At 51.2% G+C, this 17,500-nt stretch overlaps 1 protein-coding gene across 1 annotated transcript in view; it reads left to right on the forward strand.

Moving 5' to 3' along the window:
* The first annotated feature begins 9,423 nt into the window (after positions 1–9,423).
* Positions 9,424–17,500, forward strand: part of LOC138864432 (high mobility group nucleosome-binding domain-containing protein 5-like) — a 14,192-nt gene continuing 6,115 nt past the window's right edge. Inside the window, exons 1-7 of the mRNA XM_070131545.1 lie at positions 9,424–9,498; positions 9,600–9,812; positions 10,062–10,205; positions 10,647–10,781; positions 10,971–11,186; positions 12,714–12,983; positions 14,889–15,038. Coding sequence (XP_069987646.1) covers positions 9,424–9,498; positions 9,600–9,812; positions 10,062–10,205; positions 10,647–10,781; positions 10,971–11,186; positions 12,714–12,983; positions 14,889–15,038 — 1,203 coding nt within the window. The remainder of the gene's footprint in view (positions 9,499–9,599; positions 9,813–10,061; positions 10,206–10,646; positions 10,782–10,970; positions 11,187–12,713; positions 12,984–14,888; positions 15,039–17,500) is intronic.

Below are 17,500 nucleotides of genomic sequence, written 5' to 3' on the forward strand. Positions count from 1 at the left end.
AGACTGAAGCTTGCGTCCAGGGGAGAGCGCTGTTAACCCTTGTCAGTACTTTTTCTGACGAGGACGTTCGGGCGGGCTCACTCGCTCGGGTCTTTCCGGCTTTTACTGACTGTGATTGACTGGATTTTTTGGTTGTTGTTGACTGGCTTGCATTGTTTGGATTTTTTGCTTATGGGTTTGCTTATTCGTTTGTTTTGTTTACCGATGGCGATGCTGTCTTTTTTAATACAGGTAAATGAGTGTTTATGTTTACCTGTGTCATTGCAGTTATCAGTGGGTCCCGTTATGTGTGTTTTTATTTTTAGTGTACTAAATAATATAGAGAAAACGTAAGAGGTATGACGTCATTTATCAAGCTTATATTGATGCCAAAGATATGTCTTCATGCATTATTATGAGGTCACTGATAGACAATCAGACTAAATGATGCGTAAGCCAGGTTTGGTTCTTCAACGTCGGTGTCACACTCATCCCTAATTTTAACTCTACGGCATCTCAATAGGTCATACCACTTTTTGCGTCTTTTAATTTCATTCATGTATTGGTATTTTCTTTCTTTGTCTCCTTTTTTAATCTGCACCTACTCTTCTCTTCCCCATTCTCTCTCCATTAGTTTTATCTCTTTCCAAAAGGATCCCGCTCATTCTTTCTTTTTTTCTTGTTATCCTTATCTCTTCATCCCAAACTTTCCTCTTCTACCTGTTCCTACCCCCACCAAACCTCCCCAGAGAAAGTGCGAGACCTCATATGACCTTATAAGCCCTCATGTTTACCAATAAATGAGAGAATGAGGGAGTAAGGATGAGAGTGCACCGAATCAGATGGCTAGCTGTGTTCACACCATGAAGGCCGGCCTGCAGTGTTATGAAGGGACGTGACTCTCCGTTTTATATTGATGTTTATCTCGCTAGTGTAATTCTTTGCGTCCTGTTGGAAGGGGGGATACGTCCTGATGCGCAAATAAGTAAATAAACAAATAAATAAGGAAGTGGAGGAAACTGGCGCGTCGTTTATGAAGAGAAATTGGTTGTTTGGGCTTCAATGATCCCTCTCGGCTGTTGGAACTCGAGGCTGATTTCGTGGGAAGAAGGGCAACAGGGAGAAGGAATTTTCTCTCCTTTTTATTCTCCGCTTGAGCAAAAATTGAGGTATTAATGCCATCAAGCTTTATTTCCTCCGAATTCTATTCTATAGCTTTTATCACCGCTTCCGTGAACAGAAATAAAGATAATTTGCAGTCGTACTATGTGAATTCTATACCCATTGCTTACCATATCCATCCAATGCTTTACTGGACTAACTAAATCGGTCTTTCTATGAAAATGCTTCGGTGAAAAATTAATCAGACCATCATTAAACTACATCTGCCTCCTCCTCTCCCCCACCCTCCTCCTCCTCCTCCTCCTCCTCCTCCTCCTCCTCCTCCTCCTCCTCCTCCTCCTCCTCCTCCTCCTCCTCCTCCTCCTCCTCCTCTTCTTCCATAACCGTCCTTCAGCTCCGGGAGATAAAGGACCCGCCTTCTGCAGATCCTCAAACACCTTCCGGCGAACGTTAACTGGTACTGTCAGTTTTAAAACATTGACGTCACACCGGATAAGGTTAATTACCACACCCACGTGCGCAGATTATCCCCAATGTTGCGTAAATGAGCATGGGAAAATCGGCAAACAAAAGATGTAACTTGAAATCATCTTCTGTGCTGGAAAAATATGTCAGATGAACAATTGCAGAGATGAAAGTAACAGGACCTTTTGTAATAAGTTAATGATCTGATTTTTTAAAAAGGGGAGAAAACGAGCGGGTGTCAAGAAACAAATGCGAGCGAATGCCTGTCATGACATGTCAGCAATTGGCTGATCCATACATAACCTTGACACAGCGACACAGGACGAGTGTAATTGTTACGAGTTGTATAGACATGACTGCTCTCATTTCGGTCTCTCTATCTTAGGATCTCTTCGATTTTGTTAGCTAGTTAGAGAGGTGGTTCATTTTTGTTAGCTAGTTTGACTGCTCGCATTTCGTCTCTCAGAGTCTGTATCTTAGGATCTCTTAGTTCATTTTTGTTAGCTAGTTAGAAAGGTGGTTCATTATTGTTAGCTTGTTAGATAGGTAGTTCATTCTTATAAGCTGGTTAATTAGCTAGGTGGGTCATTCTTGTTAGCTCCTTAGATAGATAGCTAGATGGGTCATTTTATGTTAGTTCATTTTAAGAATTCTTTCAGTTTATGTGTTGCGTCATGTCAGTTCATCTTTTTATATCGTTGTCTGTCTGTCTTTCTCATATCTCACGCAGGCTTCTGTGTATCCATGTATGTATCATGCTGTCGTATTAATCGATTAAACTGTCTCCATATATGATTATCTTTTTATGTCATTCTAATTACAAATCTGCTTCTTTGTGTCCATCATTTGATCAACATTGATTTTTTAAATCTCTCTATCTGCCTATATATATATATATATATATATATATATATATATATATATATATATATATATATATATATATATATATATATATATATATATATATATATATATATATATATTACTCTCCCTCCCCCTCTCCCACTTCCTCTCCCTCTTCCTCTCTTTCGGGGCGAAAAGCTGAAAGGAATTAAAAAAAAAAAAAAAAAAAAAAAAAACAGATCAAGGAACGAAACAAACAGACAAAATAAATAAGAAAGCAAGGAAACAGAAGAAAGAAACCGCAAAAAAAAAACACGACAGGAAGTAGAACTAATTCCAGGTCAGGTGGCGTAGATGAAAGAATGCAACGAGTGGTCGTTAGGGGGAGGGTGGGTTGGGGGGGAGGGGGGTTGCCGGTGGGTTGAGGGGGAGGGGGGGTTGCTGGTGGGGAGAGGGGGAGGGGGGAGCAGGGGTTGTCGGTGGGTTGAGGGAGAGGGGGGGGGGTTGTCGGTGGGTTGAGGGGGAGGGGAGGTGGGTTGCTGGTAGGAGGAGGGGGTTGAATTGCGGGTGAGGGGGAGGGTTGGTGGGTGGCCGGTGGGCTGAGGGAGAGGGTAGGTGGGTTGAAGGGAGGGGGTTGTGGGGGAGGGGGAGGGTAGGTGGGTTGGGTGGTGATTTGAGGATTAGGGGGCTGAGAGGGAGGGGGTTGGGTGGTGGGTTGCAGGGAAGGGTAGGTGGGTTGCCGGTGGGTTCAGTATGAGGGGGAGTAGGTGGGTTGCCGGTAGGTTGGGTGATGGGTTTAGGGTAAAGGGGTTGAGGGAGAGGGGGAGGGGAGGTGGGTTGAGGGAGAGGGGGAGGGGAGGTGGGTTGAGGGGGAAGGGTAAGGGAGGTGGGTTGCCGATGGGTTGAGTGTAAGGGGTTGGGTGTTGGGATGAGGGGATGGTAGGTGGGTTGCCGGTGGGTTGTTTACTGGGATGAAAGTCTGGTGGGTTGGTGGTGTGGGTGGCTGGGAGGATAGTGGGTTAAGATGCATGGTGTGGGTAGTGTAATTCGAGGGTATGGAGGTGGTGGGTTCAGGGTGCAGGGATGAACAGTGGGTTGAGGGAGGAGTGCAGGTAGGTTGGGTAGTGGGTTGATGATGTGGGTGTGGATAGTGGGTTGAATGTAAAGGTATGGACAGTGGATTAAAAGATAGGATGTAGGAAGTGGGCGGCAGTGGGCGGTAGTGGGTTAGGGGCAGTGGCCGGTAGTGGGCTAAGAGTGTGGGTGGGCAGTGGACGGTAGTGGGCTAGAGGTGTGGGCTGGTTGTGGGCGGTAGTGAGCTAAGGGTGTGGGGAGGGTGGGTTTTATGCGAGCGTGGGCGTGATACACATGGACAGACGCATCCTGTCATTTATCGCAGTTCAAGGTCAGTTCATGATGTTCGTTGTACAGCGGCGTGGGGCGGGCGGCGAGGCTTTCATGCTGTTCTGGAACTAAGCGGGTTTACGATTTTTTAGACACCTTTTCTGAAGTTCTCTTCATGTCTTTATTACGTATAGTTTTCGTTGTTTTATGCGTGAGAGAAATACAGATTGAATGCCATGGTGAACTGCAACGAAATAGGTTTAGCAACTTTTTAAAACGTTTTTTAGGCTTTTTTGCGATTTTTTTTTTACGTATTTTAACATTTTTATTGCGTGTAGTTTTCAATCTTTCTCTGTTTGTTTTGCGTGTAAATAAAATACAGGTTAAATTTCGTTTTTATTGAGTATAGTATTCGCTCCTTATTTGTTTGTTTTGTGGGTAAAGAAACGAATGAAAAATATAAACGATACTTTTCTGTCCAAATACGACAGTGATAATAATGAGTATATCACTAACGTCATTATCATAATAATTGTTGTTGTTCACCATCAAGAAACGACTGAATATGGATCACACTATGAACAATATTTGTGGAGGAGAGACAAACACACTATCACGGCATAGTGATGGTATGATCTGTATTCTATATGCACTGGGCAGCGGGATTACACCTAATTATTTGTTTGTGTGGGGATGTAGGCTAATAGTCTTCCGGCAGTGAGCAATATTGCCAGATGAAGAAAGATGTTTGCTGTCAGAAAGAGGGTAAGATGCTCACTCTCTCTCATTTTCTCTATCTCTCTCTCTCATTCTCTCTCTTTCTCTTTCTCTCTCTCTCTCTCTCTCTCATTCTCTCTTTCTCTCTCTCTCTCTCTCTCTCTCTCTCTCTCTCTCTCTCTCTCTCTCTCTCTCTCTCTCTCTCTCTCTCTCTCTCTCTCTCTCTCTCTCTCTCTCTCTCTCCTTTCGTTCTTCCACATTTAGGGAGGGGGGCAGACCTTTGACTGATCGAAAAAGATGATGTTTCTTCCCTTTTCTCTGAATAAGGGAAGAACTTCGCCGACAGAAAGAGCTTGGGTAGAGGATTACATTATATGCCAGTATTCTTTTATATCAAGGTGGGTATTACCATTTTTAACGTAGCATACACAATACATACAGACAAGGATATTTACTATTAGTGTACTAATTTATGATGACCTGTAACAGGGGGGGGGGGGCAATGATTACACTGAGTCACCGTTGCTAGCTGTGCCCTGCATCCTGACCAGCAAACAGTCATCCAGTCGCAGCCATAGTCGGATTGTAAATGAAAATTGTTGATAAATTCCACGGTGTGAAAATGTCAATGTCGAAAATTTCTGACAACGTATATTTCCATTTTACTATGGCTTATTACTGTAATCACAGAATACTGTACTCTGTCGAATGTCTGTGAATATATGTAACACTGTAATCACGAATGCCCACGCCTGAGATAGCCAGGGTGGTAAATAAACCTATTTAACTTGGCATAACCTTTTGTAAACAATTACTTACTTGATGTATTAGAAACCATGATGATTTTATATCGTACGATTAGAATGTACTACGATAATATGAAGAGATCTCCCACTCTTGCGGTTAGTTAGGGTCATAAGTGAAGGACCAGAATAAAAAAGAACTGCATAATCGATTACCTTTCGGAGTCAAAATCAAAACAAAACCTTTTTTTTAGTAAAACCCAAAGCAAGTAAGCAAGAACAGCTAAAAAATTGGCCAGTTCAGTATCATAAAAAAAGTTCTTTAAAGGCAAAAACAAATGCAGTAAACGATAGTCGTGCAATACACGAATATATTGCAATACATGAATATAGCCAGAAGACCTTGCTACGTGAGCAATTTGAGAGCTTTGGGAGTAAATAATAGTCTTTGAATGTTGACGAGATTGAAGAAAAAATACAAGTAGATATTTCCCGTGTCATTAGCATGAGATGTTTATGTTCGTTTTCCGTTTATTGCCAAAATGCGATCCGAGTTTATGGCAGTCGTAGTTGCAAGACTTGCCTAGAGTTAACAACCCTAGAATTCCGCTATGTTATACCACCTGGGGCTTACGCCAAGCCAACTGAATGCAGCTCTGCACACGGGCCTTAAATGCAGCCTTATGCTTCCGAACTGAAGGCGGGGCAAGGAATACAACACTTATTTTCGTGCTTGCCAAAACAATGCTAGCTTCCATTTAGCAGCAAACTATGACACTGAGAATATGACGAATCTGGGAAAGCAGACTGAGTGGCTGAAGCTTTAGGGAAAGAGTCGGCAACCTACGGCCCGCTGCTCGAAATCATCCCGCCTGCAGGCATCTTGTCTTGCCTGCTTGTCACCCAGTGAAGAGTCTTTCCAGCAGCAGTCGGGCATCGCGTCTCGCACTGGGTATTCTTACAGCAGGAAATGACTTAGAAGTATTATTATTCCTACCCCAATATTGCTGTTCTTATGATAATTTCCATATATTATTTGTAATGGAGTAAGCCTGCCTTCGACGTACGAGAAAGACAGAGAGAGAGAGAGAGAGAGAGAGAGAGAGAGAGAGAGAGAGAGAGAGAGAGAGAGAGAGAGAGAGAGAGAGAGAGAGAGAGAGAGAGAGAGAGAGACTGCGAAACAAGGTCTATAGTAGGAAAGTCATTTCTTACCAAATATTGTAAATCCTGAATCGTAATTTCAAGCATCTGTTGAAAGCATTGGTGCTACCGTGCACAATTTTCCATGTAAACACCACTCGTGTCACAGGAATATTGAACTCACCACGGCCAATGATGGAACTTAATGACTGATAACATTTCAGGACATTCTAAATGGATCTTGACTTTACACGTGAAGTAAATACTAGTACTATTGGGTCATTGGCCAGGTGATGTCCGGAATCCTCCTGATTGCAACCCTACAAGGATGGAAAGGAAATCAATATAGTATCATATCTTTGTACAGTTGCTATAGTGCTATGGGGCAATCATAACCTAAAGATGCATTGAGTCATCGCTGTACGCTCTCGTTTGCCTTCTGAAAGGGGCCGCCTGAATCCGCTAAACTGTAGTCGTGTCTTATGAGCAGTTACAGGCATTACAGTCTACGGGAGTTTAGCGCCACATATCGTTTCATGAGTTGGGTTTCCGATTGCCAGGCCGTAAAAACTTGCAGTAGTAACTCGAGGAATCACAGAAAGCATTAAAGATAATGTGATTACTATACGTTTTTCATGGAATTCCTTCAGCTTCTTTGATGGACACACGATACACGTAATACAGAGTGAGCATTATGATTTGCAACTAGGTAGTGTACCGCATTTCGGAATGGAGTACCTGATCGACTGCCTAGATGTGTAGCATATAATTTGAATCACACAAAAACTTCAGAAAATAAGCAAAGCCTAAGTTTTTGGTTACTACTTCGATTAATTCAAATCCGAAATTTTCCTGCTAGAGAAAACCGAGACGTACATCTATACAAGTTAGTAATGACTGTGATTCATATACATATTTCTCTAGCTTGTCAACCATATAAGTCTGTATGAGAAAAATGTCTAATTAATTAGACTGATTTACTATAAATGCGTGAATAAGTTCCATGAATAGAAAACAAAAGTGAATTGAAAAAAAAATTATAAGCATAGATTGTCGCCATAGTGTATAATGCCTTACAATACAGGGTGGAAAAAATGAAGATTGAACAGATAATGCGGAGTTAACAGATAAGGGGACTGGATTACAGGAAGCTTAATCATAATTGTATTAAATTATATAAGTAACGAACAATTGCAAAATTGCTGATACGCGTCACCGTCAACGCATTTGTAGTCACATGATGTAACAGCCTTCAAGCTTCATAATTACAGACGAAGAGCGTTGCAAGGGGCTGTCATGAGTCGGTGAGAGAGAACAGGGTGTATCACATATAGCAGCGGGTAAACGACCTGCCAAAGGAAAATAAAGTTCAAGTTCAAGAGGACTGTATATGCAACTTAAATGACATTCAAGATGAACTTAGATCCCTCTAACCAAGAGGGATTCCTCCAAAACAGTTCGAGATGCTGCGCTCTGCCTTCTGTGTGAGCCTTTCTACGGTGTACTAAACCAGATCTAGAATTCACCGATTACTCAAGTAAACAATACTTAGTTATTTATATATATATATATATATATATATATATATATATATATATATATATATATATATATATATATATTAGCACTAATGTCATTTGAATTGCATCCTTTACATATATTTTTCGTAAGATATATATACATTTTTTGGTGTTGCCAGCGTCATGTGCTCCTATGGTTTCATTTGCTATCAGGTGTTGACCAATCACCCAATAAATCATGAAATACGTATTTTCTCGCGTGTCTGTGCATGTACTGTGTAGCCTAGATAGATGAATAGGCAATTGCAGGCACAGTGGCATGGAGTCCACACAAAAAAGGATATAGACAAACTGGAAAGAGTTCAAAGAGTGGACACAAGATGGGCACTTTAAGAGAAATGAGTCGAAGATAGACAGAGATAGGGCTTACTACTTTGGAAGAAAGAAGGAAAAGGGGGACATGGTTATGCTGTTCAACTGAAAACTTAGATAAAGATGACTTTTTAATCTTGAACAAAAGAAGGACGAGAGTACACCAAGAAATTGAAAGGAAAGTGAGGTAATAAAGTCAAAAATTTTAATTTCCCAAACAGAACTATTGAAGCATGAAACAGTTTCCCAAAAACGTAGTGTGTGCCAAAAGTGTGCATCAAAAAAGTTCGACAATTTATATAGCAGACGGGACCATCAAAGGTTAGCTCCTGCCGTATTGAAAAAAAAACTAGGTAAAAGCAATTAGGTAAGAACACACACACATAAACATGTATATATATATATATATATATATATATGAATATATATATATATATATATATATATATATATATATATATATACATATATATATATATATATACATATATGTACATATATAAATATACATATATATATACATATATATATATATATATATATATATATATATGTATGTATATATATGTATATATATGTATATGTACATATATGTTATACACATCTACATATATATATATATATATAAAATATATATATATATATGTATATGTATATAACATATATGTACATATACATATATATACATATATATACATACATATGTATATGAATATATATGTATATGTATATAAATATATAAATATATATATATATATATATATATATATATATATATATATATATATGTATATATATATATTTATTTATTTATATATGTATATATATGTATATGTATATAAATATATATATATATATATATATATATATATATATATATATATATATATATATATATATATATATACATATATCTCCATGCAGGGCTGCGCTCCATTGTTGATGAAACCTCTGACGCTTCCTCTGAAAGAAGCCGGGTTTTCGCCGTGGACTTCACCGTGGCCTTGCCGTCCAACTTCCTTGACCCAGAGACCCTGAGGCAGTCACTGTCCGATGAGATGGTGGATGCTCAGATGGACACGCAGAGCTAGAGCGTTTAGTGCACTACAGCTACTGTGACCCTCTGTGACATCAATACCATCGTCGTGATATCGGCACGCTCTGAGGAGCCTGAGATGGTCGACGAAGCCGAGAAGGACCCGGCCCAGGAGGTGGACCGGGATGGGGCCTCCGATAACATGAGTGCGCAGGTGTACACACACAAATAACCGTTCGAGAATTAAAGGTCTCGTGCGCTAAAGATGGTGAAGAGACCGTGTGTGACATCCGTGTCATCGTAATGGCAAGCTAGGAGGAGGAGGAATCCGAACTGGAAGCCCAGGAGGAGGAACCTGAACTGGAGGCCCAGGAGGAGGAATCCGGACTGGAGGCCCAGGAGGAGGAATCCGGACTGGAGGCCCAGGAGGAGGAATCCGGACTGGACGCCCGGGAGAAGAAATCCGAACTGGAGGCCCAGGAGGAGGAATCCGAACTGGAGGCCCGGGAGGAGGAATCCGGACTGGAGGCCCAGGAGGAGGAATCCGGACTGGAGGCCCAGGAGGAGGAATCCGGACTGGAGGCCCAGGAGGAGGAATCCGGACTGGACGCCCGGGAGAAGAAATCCGAACTGGAGGCCCAGGAGGAGGAATCCGAACTGGAGGCCCAGGAGGAGGAATCCGGACTGGAGGCCCAGGAGGAGGAATCCGGACTGGAGGCCCAGGAGGAGGAATCCGGACTGGAGGCCCAGGAGGAGGAATCCGGACTGCAGGCCCAGGAGGAGGAATCCGGACTGGAGGCCCAGGAGGAATCCGGACTGGAGGCCCAGGAGGAGGAATCCGGACTGGACGCCCGGGAGGAGAAATCCGAACTGGAGGCCCAGGAGGAGGAATCCGAACTGGAGGCCCGGGAGGAGGAATCCGTACTGTAGGCCCAGGAGGAGGAATCCGGACTGGAGGCCCAGGAGGAGGAATCCGGACTGGAGGCCCAGGAGGGGGAATCCGGACTGGAGGCCCAGGAGGAAGAACCCGAACTGGAGGCCCAGGAGGAGGAATCCGGACTGGAGGCCCAGGAGGAGGAATCCGGACTGGAGGCCCAGGAGGAGGAATCCAGACTGGAGGCCCAGGAGGAGGAATCCGGACTGGAGGCCCAGGAGGAGGAATCCGGACTGGAGGCCCAGGAGGAGGAACCCGAACTAGAGGCCCAGGAGGAGGAATCCGGACTGGAGGCCCAGGAGGAGGAATCCGGACTGGAGGCCCGGGAGGAGAAATCCGAACTGGAGGCCCAGGAGGAGGAATCCGAACTGGAGGCCGAGGAGGAGGAACCCGGACTGGAGGCCCAGGAGGAGGAATCCGGACTGGAGGCCCGGGAGGAGAAATCCGAACTGGAGGCCCAGGAGGAGGAATCCGAACTGGAGGCCGAGGAGGAGGAACCCGGACTGGAGACCAAGGAGGAGGAATCCGGACTGGAGGCCCAGGAGGAGGAATCCGGACTGGAGGCCCAGGAGGAAGAACCCGAACTGGAGGCCCAGGAGGAGGAATCCGGACTGGAGGCCCAGGAGGAGGAACCCGAACTAGAGGCCCAGGAGGAGGAATCCGGACTGGAGGCCCAGGAGGAGGAATCCGGACTGGAGGCCGAGGAGGAGGAATCCGAACTGGAGGCCCAGGAGGAGGAACCCGGACTGGAGGCCAAGGAGGAGGAATCCGGACTGGAGGCCCAGGAGGAGGAATCCGGACTGGAGGCCCAGGAGGAAGAATCCGGACTGAAGGCCCAGGAGGAAGAATCCGGACTGAAGGCCCATGAGAAGGAATCCGGACTGGAGGCCCAGGAGGAGAAATCCGGACGGGAGGCCCAAGAGGAGGAATCCGGACTGGAGGGCCAGGAGGAGGAATCCGGACTGGAGGCCCAGGAGGAGGAATCCGGACTGGAGGGCCAGGAGGAGGAATCCGGTCTGGAGGGCCAGGAGGAGGAATCCGGACTGGAGGCCCAGGAGGAGGAATCCAGACTGGAGGCCCAGGAGGAGGAATCCGGACTGGAGGCCCAGGAGGAGGAATCCGGACTGGAGGCCCAGGAGGAGGAATCCGGACTGGAGGCCCAGGAGGAGGAATCCGGACTGGAGGCCCAGGAGGAGGAATCCGGACTGGAGGCCCAGGAGGAGGAATCCGGACTGGAGGCCCAGGAGGAGGAATCCAGACTGGAGGCCCAGGAGGAGGAATCCGGACTGGAGGCCCAGGAGGAGGAATCCGGACTGGAGGCCCAGGAGGAGGAATCCAGACTGGAGGCCCAGGAGGAGGAATCCGGACTGGAGGCCCAGGAGGAGGAATCCGGACTGGAGGACCGGGGGGAGGAATCCGGACTGGAGAAATCCGGACTGGAGGCCCGGGAGGAGGAATCCGGACTGGAGGCCCAGGAGGAGGAATCCGGACTGGAGGCCCGGGAGGAGGAATCCGTACTGGAGGGAGAGGAGGAGGAACCCGGACTGGAGGCCCAGGAGGAGGAATCCGGACTGGAGGACCGGGGGGAGGAATCCGAACTGGAGGCCCAGTAGGAGGAATCCGGACTGGAGGCCCAGGAGGAGGAATCCGGACTGGAGGCCCAGGAGGAGGAATCCGAACTGGAGGCCCGGGAGGAGGAATCCGTACTGTAGGCCCAGGAGGAGGAACCCGGACTGGAGGCCCAGGAGGAGGAATCCGGACTGGAGGACCGGGGGGAGGAATCCGAACTGGAGGCCCAGTAGGAGGAATCCGGACTGGAGGCCCAGGAGGAGGAATCCGGACTGGAGGCCCAGGAGGAGGAATCCGAACTGGAGGCCCGGGAGGAGGAATCCGTACTGTAGGCCCAGGAGGAGGAATCCGGACTGGAGGCCAAGGAGGAGGAATCCGGACTGGAGGCCCAGGAGGAGGAATCCGGACTGGAGGCCCAGGAGGAAGAACCCGAACTGGAGGCCCAGGAGGAGGAATCCGGACTGGAGGCCAAGGAGGAGGAATCCGGACTGGAGGCCCAGGAGGAGGAATCCGGACTGGAGGCCCAGGAGGAGGAATCCGGACTGGAGGCCCAGGAGGAGGAATCCGAACTGGAGGCCGAGGAGGAGGAACCCGGACTGGAGGCCAAGGAGGAGGAATCCGGACTGGAGGCCCAGGAGGAGGAATCCGGACTGGAGGCCCAGGAGGAGGAATCCGAACTGGAGGCCGAGGAGGAGGAACCCGGACTGGAGGCCAAGGAGGAGGAATCCGGGCTGGAGGCCCAGGAGGAGGAATCCGGACTGGAGGCCCAGGAGGAAGAACCCGAACTAGAGGCCCAGGAGGAGGAATCCGGACTGGAGGCCCAGGAGGAAGAATCCGGACTGGAGGCCCAGGAGGAGGAACCCGAACTAGAGGCCCAGGAGGAGGAATCCGGACTGGAGGCCCAGGAGGAGGAATCCGGACTGGAGGCCCGGGAGGAGGAATCCGAACTGGAGGCCGAGGAGGAGGAATCCGAACTGGAGGCCGAGGAGGAGGTACCCGGACTGGAGGCCAAGGAGGAGGAATCCGGACTGGAGGCCCAGGAGGAGGAATCCGGACTGGAGGCCCAGGAGGAAGAATCCGGACTGAAGGCCCAGGAGGAAGAATCCGGACTGAAGGCCCATGAGAAGGAATCCGGACTGGAGGCCCAGGAGGAGGAATCCGGACTGGAGGCCCAGGAGGAGGAATCCGGACTGGGGGCCCAGGAGGAGGAATCCGGACTGGAGGCCCTGGAGGAGGAATCCGGACTGGGGGCCCAGGAGGAGGAATCCGGACTGGAGGCCCTGGAGGAGGAATCCGGACTGGAGGCCCGGGAGGAGGAATCCGGACTGGAGGCCCAGGAGGAGGAATCCGGACTGGGGGCCCAGGAGGAGGAATCCGGACTGGAGGCCCAGGAGGAGAAATCCGGACGGGAGGCCCAGGAGGAGGAATCCGGACTGGAGGGCCAGGAGGAGGAATCCGGACTGGAGGCCCAGGAGGAGGAATCCGGACTGGAGGGCCAGGAGGAGGAATCCGGACTGGAGGGCCAGGAGGAGGAATCCGGACTGGAGGCCCAGGAGGAGGAATCCAGACTGGAGGCCCAGGAGGAGGAATCCGGACTGGAGGCCCAGGAGGAGGAATCCGGACTGGAGGCCCAGGAGGAGGAATCCGGACTGGAGGCCCAGGAGGAGGAATCCGGACTGGAGGCCCAGGAGGAGGAATCCGGACTGGAGGCCCAGGAGGAGGAATCCGGACTGGAGGCCCAGGAGGAGGAATCCGGACTGGAGGCCCAGGAGGAGGAATCCGGACTGGAGGCCCAGGAGGAGGAATCCGGACTGGAGGACCGGGGGGAGGAATCCGGACTGGAGGAATCCGGACTGGAGGCCCAGGAGGAGGAATCCGGACTGGAGGCCCAGGCGGAGGAATCCGGACTGGAGGCCGAGGAGGAGGAATCCGTACTGGAGGCCGAGGAGGAGGAATCCGGACTGGAGGCCCAGGAGGAGGAATCCGGACTGGAGGCCCAGGAGGAGGAATCCAGACTGGAGGCCCAGGAGGAGGAATCCGGACTGGAGGCCCAGGAGGAGGAATCCGGACTGGAGGCCCAGGAGGAGGAATCCGGACTGGAGGCCCAGGAGGAGGAATCCGGACTGGAGGCCCAGGAGGAGGAATCCGGACTGGAGGCCCAGGAGGAGGAATCCAGACTGGAGGCCCAGGAGGAGGAATCCGGACTGGAGGCCCAGGAGGAGGAATCCAGACTGGAGGCCCAGGAGGAGGAATCCGGACTGGAGGCCCAGGAGGAGGAATCCGGACTGGAGGCCCAGGAGGAGGAATCCGGACTGGAGGCCCAGGAGGAGGAATCCGGACTGGAGGCCCAGGAGGAGGAATCCGGACTGGAGGCCCAGGAGGAGGAATCCGGACTGGAGGCCCAGGAGGAGGAATCCGGACTGGAGGCCCAGGAGGAGGAATCCGAACTGGAGGCCCAGGAGGAGGAATCCGGACTGGAGGCCCAGGAGGAGGAATCCGGACTGGAGGCCCAGGAGGAGGAATCCGGACTGGAGGCCCAGGAGGAGGAATCCAGACTGGAGGCCCAGGAGGAGGAATCCGGACTGGAGGACCGGGGGGAGGAATCCGGACTGGAGGAATCCGGACTGGAGGCCCAGGAGGAGGAATCCGGACTGGAGGCCCAGGCGGAGGAATCCGGACTGGAGGCCCGGGAGGAGGAATCCGTACTGGAGGCCGAGGAGGAGGAATCCGGACTGGAGGCCCAGGAGGAGGAATCCGGACTGGAGGCCCAGGAGGAGGAATCCGGACTGGAGGCCCAGGAGGAGGAATCCGGACTGGAGGCCCAGGAGGAGGAATCCGGACTGGAGGCCCAGGAGGAGGAATCCGGACTGGAGGCCCAGGAGGAGGAATCCGGACTGGAGGCCCAGGAGGAGGAATCCGGACTGGAGGCCCAGGAGGAGGAATCCGGACTGGAGGCCCAGGAGGAGGAATCCAGACTGGAGGCCCAGGAGGAGGAATCCGGACTGGAGGCCCAGGAGGAGGAATCCGGACTGGAGGCCCAGGAGGAGGAATCCAGACTGGAGGCCCAGGAGGAGGAATCCGGACTGGAGGACCGGGAGGAGGAATCCGGACTGGAGGCCCAGGAGGAGGAATCCAGACTGGAGGCCCAGGAGGAGGAATCCGGACTGGAGGACCGGGAGGAGGAATCCAGACTGGAGGCCCAGGAGGAGGAATCCGGACTGGAGGCCCAGGAGGAGGAATCCGGACTGGAGGCCCAGGAGGAGGAATCCGGTCTGGAGGCCCAGGAGGAGGAATCCGGACTGGAGGACCGGGGGGAGGAATCCGGACTGGAGGCCCAGGAGGAGGAATCCGGACTGGAGGCCCAGGCGGAGGAATCCGGACTGGAGGCCCAGGCGGAGGAACCCGGACTGGAGGCCCAGGAGGAGGAATCCGGACTGGAGGCCCAGGCGGAGGAATCCGGACTGGAGGCCCGGGAGGAGGAATCCGTACTGGAGGCCGAGGAGGAGGAACCCGGACTGGAGGCCCAGGAGGAGGAATCCGGACTGGAGGACCGGGGGGAGGAATCCGAACTGGAGGCCCAGTAGGAGGAATCCGGACTGGAGGCCCAGGAGGAGGAATCCGGACTGGAGGCCCAGGAGGAGGAATCCGAACTGGAGGCCCAGGAGGAGGAACCCGGACTGGAGGCCCAGGAGGAGGAATCCGGACTGGAGGCCCAGGAGGAGGAATCCGTACTATAGGCCCAGGAGGAGGAACCCGGACTGGAGGCCCAGGAGGAGGAATCCGGACTGGAGGACCGGGGGGAGGAATCCGAACTGGAGGCCCAGTAGGAGGAATCCGGACTGGAGGCCCAGGAGGAGGAATCCGAACTGGAGGCCCGGGAGGAGGAATCCGAACTGGAGGCCCGGGAGGAGGAATCCGTACTGTAGGCCCAGGAGAAGGAATCCGGACTGGAGGCCCAGGAGGAGGAATCCGGACTGGAGGCCCAGGAGGAGGAATCCGGACTGGAGGCCCAGGAGGAAGAACCCGAACTGGAGGCCCAGGAGGAGGAATCCGGACTGGAGGCCCAGGAGGAGGAATCCGGACTGGAGGCCCAGGAGGAGGAATCCGGACTGGAGGCCCAGGAGGAGGAATCCGGACTGGAGGCCCAGGAGGAGGAACCCGAACTAGAGGCCCAGGAGGAGGAATCCGGACTGGAGGCCCGGGAGGAGGAATCCGGACTGGAGGCCCAGGAGGAGGAATCCGGTCTGGAGGCCCAGGAGGAGGAATCCGGACTGGAGGCCGTGGAGGAGGAATCCGGACTGAAGGCCCATGAGAAGGAATCCGGACTGGAGGCCCAGGAGGAGGAATCCGGACTGGAGGCCCAGGAGGAGGAATCCGGACTGGAGGCCCAGGAGGAGGAATCCGGACTGGAGGCCCAGGAGGAGGAATCCGGACTGGAGGGCCAGGAGGAGGAATCCGGACTGGAGGGCCAGGAGGAGGAATCCGGACTGGAGGGCCAGGAGGAGGAATCCGGACTGGAGGCCCGGGAGGAGGAATCCGGACTGGAGGCCCAGGAGGAGGAATCCGGACTGGAGGCCCGGGAGGAGGAATCCGGACTGGAGGCCCAGGAGGAGGAATCCAGACTGGAGGCCCAGGAGGAGGAATCCGGACTGGAGGCCCAGGAGGAGGAACCCGGACTGGAGGCCCAGGAGGAGGAATCCGGACTGGAGGACCGGGGGGAGGAATCCGGACTGGAGGCCCAGGAGGAGGAATCCTGACTGGAGGCCCAGGAGGAGGAATCCGGACTGGAGGCCCGGGAGGAGGAATCCGGACTGGAGGCCCAGGAGGAGGAATCCTGACTGGAGGCCCAGGAGGAGGAATCCGGACTGGAGGCCCGGGAGGAGGAATCCGGACTGGAGGCCCAGGCGGAGGAATCCGAACTGGAGGCCGAGGAGGAGGAATCCGGACTGGAGGACCGGGGGGAGGAATCCGAACTGGAGGCCCAGGAGGAGGAATCCGGACTGGAGGACCGGGGGGAGGAATCCGGACTGGAGGCCCAGGAGGAGGAACCCGGACTGGAGGCCCAGGAGGAGGAACCCGGACTGGAGGCCTGAGGCAGTCGATCCCAAGATGAAAGAGGTCCAGGAGACAGAGACGGACGCCCAAGGTCGCTCTGAAACCGGAAGAGGAATCAGGCAAGAATAGAGCCGCTCGTGTACCTGAAAGCGGCACGTGACGGAAGAGAGCTTCCCTAGGAAGTGAAGGACGACCTCCAGTAGAAGAAGTAACGCATCGCTGAACGTGTCGTGCGCGGCGTTAGCTACTTCAAACGCGCTGGAGGACAGTGACAAGAGCAGTCGTTTCAGTTGCAACTGAGACATATGTTATGTATATATGCACAATTATTATCATTATTATCAATACACACATAGAGAGTGAGTGAGAGTGAAAGCGTGTGTTTGAGAAAGTATGTGTGTGTGTAGAGTCCTCCCGAGGGAGTCTCTCATGGCGCTGCAAATATCCTGGCACCTGATCAGTTCGCAGCACGAGCTTCGATTGCAGAACGGCGCATACGCAACGGTGCCGGCGGCAGTAAGACTAATCACCAGCATATCAGGACCAGTCCGTAAAACAGATTTCCATTGCACTCAGAGTGCGTGCAAGGCAAGGCCGAAGCCGCAAATAGTGTAAGAATATCAAGAGACTGATATAACTCATGCAATTTGGTTTGATA

Source organism: Penaeus vannamei, chromosome 16, assembly GCF_042767895.1.
Source record: "Penaeus vannamei isolate JL-2024 chromosome 16, ASM4276789v1, whole genome shotgun sequence".
NCBI lineage: Eukaryota > Metazoa > Arthropoda > Malacostraca > Decapoda > Penaeidae > Penaeus > Penaeus vannamei.